This window comes from Lichenostomus cassidix, unplaced genomic scaffold, assembly GCF_008360975.1.
Source record: "Lichenostomus cassidix isolate B80296 unplaced genomic scaffold, HeHo_3.0 HiC_scaffold_38, whole genome shotgun sequence".
Taxonomy (NCBI): domain Eukaryota; kingdom Metazoa; phylum Chordata; class Aves; order Passeriformes; family Meliphagidae; genus Lichenostomus; species Lichenostomus cassidix.
The window spans coordinates 905524-911710 of record NW_028147440.1 but is presented as its reverse complement, the minus strand read 5'-3'; the positions used below and the strand labels follow the sequence as shown (position 1 = coordinate 911710).

The 6187-nt window shown below is 50.8% G+C and overlaps 1 protein-coding gene across 1 annotated transcript; it reads right to left on the bottom strand.

The window, feature by feature from the left end:
* Positions 1-354: 354 nt before the first annotated feature.
* Positions 355-2504, bottom strand: LOC146422890 (uncharacterized). The gene is made up of 2 exons (XM_085045661.1): positions 580-2504; positions 355-432 (listed from the first exon to the last, which is right to left on the bottom strand). Exon 1 carries the CDS (start codon positions 2427-2429, stop codon positions 1371-1373), a length of 1059 nt encoding a protein of 352 aa, XP_084901787.1. The 5' UTR covers positions 2430-2504; the 3' UTR covers positions 355-432; positions 580-1370.
* Positions 2505-6187: the final 3683 nt, after the last annotated feature.

The following is a 6187-nucleotide window of genomic DNA, read 5'->3' as shown; positions in this document are numbered from 1 at the left end:
TTTTTGGGGTAAAATTTAACTTTTTATTGCTTATTTTTGGGGTAAAATTTGACTTTTTATTCCTCATTTTTGGGGGTAAAATTTGACTTTTTATACCTTTTTTTTGGGGAAAATTTTGATTTTTTATTCCTCATTTTTGGGGTAAAATTTAACATTTTATTGCTCATTTTTGGGGTAAAATTTGGCTTTTTATTTCTTATTTTTTGGAGTAAAAATTAACATTTTATTTCTCATTTTTGGGATAAAATTCAACCTTTTATTCCTCATTTTTGGGGTAAAATTTAACATTTTATTGCTCATTTTTTGAGGTAAAATTCGACATTTTTTGCTCATTTAAAAAACAAAATTCCACCATTTATTCCTCATTTTTTGTGACAAAAACTCTTTATTGCTCGTTTTTTGCCTTAAAACCCCAAAAATTTGGGTGAAAATCTCCCAAATTTGGTCCAAAACTCGCAAATTTGGGTGAAAATCTCCAAATTTTGGTTCCAAACCCCAATTTTGGTTGAAAATCTCCCAAATTTGGGTGAAAATCTCCAAAATTTTAGGTGAAAAATCTCCAAAATTTTGGTCCAAAACTCCCAAATTTGGGTGAAAATCTCCAAATTTGGGTGAAAATCTCCCAATTTTGGTCCAAAACTCCCAAATTTGGGTGAAAATCTCCAAAATTTTGGTTCCAAACCCCAAATTTAGGTGAAAATCTCCCAATTTTGGGTGAAAATCTCCCAATTTTGGGTGAAAATCTCCAAATTTTGGTTCCGAACCCAAAATTTGGGTGAAAATTTCCAAATTTTGGGTGAAAATCTCCCAATTTTGGTTCCAAAACTCCCCAAATTTGGGTGAAAATCTCCCAATTTTGGTCCAAAACTCGCAAATTTGGGTGAAAATCTCCAAAATTTTGGGTGAAAATCTCCTAATTTTGGTTCCAAACCCCAAATTTGGGTGAAAACTCCAAAATTTTGGTTCCAAACCCCCAAATTTGGGTGAAAATCTCCCAGTTTTAGTTCCAAACCCCAAATTTGGGTGAAAATCTCCAAATTTTGGGTGAAAATCTCCTGATTTTGGTTCCAAAATTCGCAAATTTGGGTGAAAATCTCCAAAATTTTAGGTGAAAAATCTCCTAATTTTGGTTCCAAACTCCCAAATTTGGGTGAAAATCTCCCAATTTTGGTCCAAAACTCGCAAATTTGGGTGAAAATCTCCTAATTTTGGTTCCAAACTCCCAAAATTTGGGTGAAAATCTCCCAAATTTGGGTGAAAATCTCCAAAATTTTGGTTCCAAACCCCCAAATTTGGAGGAAAATCTCCCAAATTTCCGTCCAAAATCTCCCAAATTTGGGTGAAAATCTCCCAATTTTGGTTCCAAACTCCTAAAGCAAAGTGCAGCGCTCGGCGGGCTTGGGGGGAGGGGAGGCTGGGGGGGTGACAGGGGTTGGGGACACCTTAGATATCGCGATATTGGGGGTGACAGAGCTTGGGGACATCGCGGATATCGCGATATGAGAGGTGGCAGAGGCTGGGGACATCGTGGATATCGCGATATCAGGGGTGACAGAGCTTGGGGACATCGTGGATATCGTGATATTTGGGGTGACGGAGGCTGGGGATACTCTAGATATCGCGATATTTGGGGCGACAGAGCTCAGGGACACTCTGGGTGTCGCGATATGAGGGGAGACAGAGCTTGGGGACATTGCAGATGTCGCGACATGAGCAGCGACAGAGCTTGGGGACACTCTGGGTATCGCAATATTTGGGGCGACAGAGCTCGAGGACACTTTAGATATCGCGATATTGGGGCTGACAGAGGTTGGGGACACTTTGGATATCGCGATATCGGTGCCGACAGAGCTCGGGGACATCGTGGGAGTCGCGATATACGCTTTGGGTGTCGCGATATTTGGGGTGACAGAGGCTGGGGACACTTTAGATATCGTGATATTTGGGGCGACAGAGCTTGGGGACATCGCGGATATCGCGATATCGGCCGCGACAGAGGTTGGCGACACTCCGGGTATCGCGATATCGGCGGCGACAGAGCTCGGGGACATCGTGGATATCGCGATATCAGCCGCGACAGAGCTCGGGGACACCGTGGATATCGCGATATCGGCCGCGACAGAGCTCGGGGACACCCCGCCTATCGCGACATCACGCCTCCCACCTCCCGGACTCCCCGGCGGCGTCCTATCGCGACTCGGCGACTCGGCCCGGGGACTCTCCTCCCCTCGCCACTCCTCCGGGTCCTCCCGGCCGCCAGGGGGCAGCACCCGGACCTGCACCCCGCAGCCGCGCAGGCGCAGCGCGCCGCCGGGCAGTTGGCGCAGGCGCAGTCGGGCGGAAGCGGCGCCGCCCAGGGGCAGCGGCCGCCGGTAGGTGGCGCTGTAGGCCGAGCGCAGCTGGAACAGAGAGAGACCCGCGGGGCGCATGCGCACTAACGAGAGGAGCTGGCGGGAAAGGAGCGTGTCTGCGTCACTTCCGGGAGGGGAGGGGTCCTGGGGGTCCTGGGGATTGGGGGTCTTGGGGGAAAGGTGAGGGGGAACTGGGGGTCCTGGGGGTCTAAATGGGGGTCAAAATGGGGCTGGGGGCAATTTGGGGGTCCTGGGGGCAGTTTGGGGGTCCTGGGGGCAGTTTGGGGAGCGAATTGGGGGTCCTGGGGGTCCAAAGTGGGGTCAAAATGGGGCTGGGGGCAATTTGGGGAGAATTTGGGGGTCCTGGGGGTCTAAATGGACCTGCAGGGCAGTTTGGGGGTCCTGGGCAATTTGGGGGAGATTTGGAGGATTTGGGGGTCCTGGGGGCAGTTAGGGGGGAACTGGGGGTCTAAATGGGGCCGGGGGTGATTTGGGGGTTAGTTTGGGGGTCCAAAGGGGCTGGGGGCAGTTTGAGGGTCAAGGGGGCAATTCTGGGCTGTTGGGGGCAGTTTGGGGGAGATTGGGGTTTAAGTGGAGCTGGGGGCAGCTTGGGGGAGATTGGGGGTTTAAGTAGGGCTGGGGGCACCTGGGGATTTGGGGGTCCTGGGGGCAGTTTGGGGGAACTGGGGATTTGGGGGTCCTGGGGGCCCAAAGGGGGTCAAAATGGGTCTGGGGGGCAATTTGGGGGAATTGGGGGTCTAGGTGGAGCTGGGGGCAGTTTGGGGGTCCTGGGGAAGATTTGGGGTTCAAAGTGGGGCTGGGGGGCAATTGGGGGAGATTTGGGGGTTTGGGGGTCCTGAGGGGCAGTTTGGGGGAGGGTTTGGGGGCTCTGGGGGTCAAAATGGGGCTGGGGGGCAGTTTGGGGGTCCTGGGGGGCAGTTTTGGGGCAGTTTTGGGGGGTTTGGGGGTCCTGGGGGGCAGTTAGGGGAGGAAATTGGGGGTCCTGGGGGTCCAAATGACTCTGGGGGATGCCAGATGTCCCCAAGTGTCCCCAAGGTGGCATTTTGGGGCTCCTGGCCAGCTGGGGGGTCACTTTTGGGGGTCCTGAGGTCACTTTCGGGGTCTCAGAGGTCACTTTTTGGGGTCCCCAGGGTGTCCCAGGGGTCACTTTTGGGGTCACTTTTTGGGGTCCTTGGGAAGTCACTTTTGGGGTCCCAGAGGTCACTTTTTGGGGCTCTTTTGGGGTCACTTTTTGGGGTCCCTGGTTGGTTACTTTTTGGGGTCCCCAGGGTGTCCCAGAGGTCACTTTTTGGGGTCCTGTGGAGGTCACTTTTGGGGTCCCAGAGGTCATTTTCGGGGTCCCAGAGGTCACTTTTTGAGATCCTTGGTTGGTCACTTTCGAGGTCACTTTCGAGGTCACTTTTTGGGGTCCTTGGGTCCCTTTTGGGGTCACTCTTGGGGTCACTCTGGGGTCTCTCCTGGCTCTCCTCCGGCCAGCCCTGGCCTCTCCTGTCCCCCCCGAGGCTCCGTGGCGCTTTGGGGACACCCAGAGCTCCTCACTGCCACCTGGGGACAGAGGGGACAGAGGGACAGGTCAGCTGGGGGACACTCTGGGGGTCAGGGGTCATTTTGGGGGTTCAAAAGGTCATTTTGGGGGACAAAGGGGACAGTTTGGGGGTTAGGGGTCAGTTTGGGGTCATTTTGGGGGTCAAAAGGTCAGTTTGGGGGACAAAGGGGACAGTTTGGGGGACAGGGTCAGTTTTGGTCATTTTGGGGTCAGTTTGGGGTCAGTTTGGGGATGAAGAGGTCAGTTTGGGGGTCAAAAGGTCAGTTTGGGGGACAAAGGGGACAGTTTGGGGGCATTAAGAGGTCATTTTGGGGGGTTAGGGGGTCAGTTTGGGGGTAATTTTGGGGGTTAAGAGGTCATTTTGGGGATCAAGAGGTCAGTTTGGGAGCAGTTTGAGAGTCATGAGGTCATTTTTGGGGGTCAAGAGGTCAGTTTTGGGGTCATTTTTGGGGTCAAAATGTTCGGGGTCAAGGAGTCATTCAGGGGTCAGTTTGGGGGTGGAAAGGTCAGTTTGGGGGTCAAGAGGTCATTTTTGGGGTCAAAAGGTCAGTTTGGGGTCATTTTGGGGGCATTAAGGGGTCAGTTGGGGGTCAGGAGGTCAGTTTGGGGGTAATTTGGGGGTCAAGAGATCAGTTTGGGGGTCAGGGGACAGTTTGGGGGTCAAGGGGTCATTTGGGGGTCAAAAGGTCAGTTTGGGGATAATTTTGGGGTCAAAAGCTCAGTTTGGGGGTCAGGGACAGTTTGGGGGTCATTTGGGGGTAATTTTGGAGGTTAAGAGGTCAGTTTGGGGATCAAAGGTCAGTTTGGGGGACAAAGGGGACAGTTGGGGGTCAGGGGTCATTTGGGGGTCAAAGGTCATTTTGGGGGTAATTTTGGGGGTCAAGAGGTCAGTTTGGGGCTTGAAAGGTCACTCAGGGGGGCATTTTGGGGGTCAAAAGGTCATTTTTTGGGTCATTTTTGGGGTCCAAAGGTCATTTTTGGGAGTCAAGAGGTCATTTTAGGGGTAATTTTGGGGGTAATTTTAGGGGTCAAAGGTCACTCAGGGGGTCATTTCAGGGCTCAAGTGGTCATTTTGGGGATAATTTTGGGGGTCAGGAGGTCATTTTTGGGGTCCAAAGGTCACTGGGGTCATCTGGGGGTCAAGAGGTCAGTTTGGGGGTCAAGAGGTCATTTTAGGGGTAATTTTGGGGGTCAAGAGATCACTTTTGGGGGTCAAGAGGTCATTTTGGGGATAATTTTGGGGGTCAAAAGGTCATTTTGGGGTCCAAAGGTCATTGGGGGTCAAAAGGTCATTTTGGGGCTCAAAGGTCACTCAGGGCATCATTTCGGGGGTCAGGGGGTCATTTTTTGGGGTCAAGAGGTCATTTTGGGGTCATTTTTGGGGGTCAAAGGTCATTTTGGGGTTAATTTTGGGGGTCGTAAGGTCACTCAGGGGATAATTTTGGGGGTCAAGAGGTCATTTTTGGGGGTCAAGAGGTCATTTTAGGGGTAATTTTGGAGGTCAAAGGTCACTCGGGTCATTTTGGGGGTCAAAAGGTCATTTTGGGGATAATTTTGGGGTTCAAAGGTCATTCAGGGGGTCATTTTGAGGGTCAAAAGGTCATTTTTTGGGTCATTTTTGGGGTCCAAAGGTAATTTTTGGGGGTCAAAAGGTCATTTTGGGGCTCAAAGGTCACTCAGGGCATCATTTCGGGGGTCAGGGGGTCATTTTTTGGGGTCAAGAGGTCATTTTAGGGGCAATTTTGGGGGTCAAAGGTCATTTTTGGGGGTAAAGAGGTCATTTTGGGGGTAATTTGGGGGTCAAAGGTCACTCAGGGGTCATTTTGGGGGTCAAAGGTCATTTTTGGGGTCATTTTTTGGGGTTTCTCCCCCAATTCCCACCTGGAGGGTCCCAGTTGGTCACCAGGAGGTCCAAAGTGTCCAAACCTTCTCCGTCCAGCCAGTGCAGAGATCCCATTTTGGGGAAATTTGGGAGAAATTTGGGAGATTTGGGGTCTGTGGAGAGAAATTTGGGGGAAAATCTGAGAAATTTGGGAGAAAAATCTGAGAATTTGAGAGAAATTTGGGGAATTTGGGAGAAATTTGGGGTTCCTGGGGGGAAATTGGGGGAGAAAATGTCAGAATTTGGGAGAAATTTGGGGGATTTGGGAGAAATTTTGGGGAATTTGAGAGAAATTTGGGGAAATTCGGGAGAAATTTGGGCAATTTGGGGGAAAATTGGGGGAAAATCTCAGAATTTGGGAGAAATTTGGGGAAAAAGCTCAGAATT

Coding starts and splice junctions, on each gene's coding strand:
- LOC146422890 (XM_085045661.1), bottom strand. CDS start 2,429: ATGCGCCCCGCGGGTCTCTCTCTGTTCCAGCTGCGCTCGGCCTACAGC.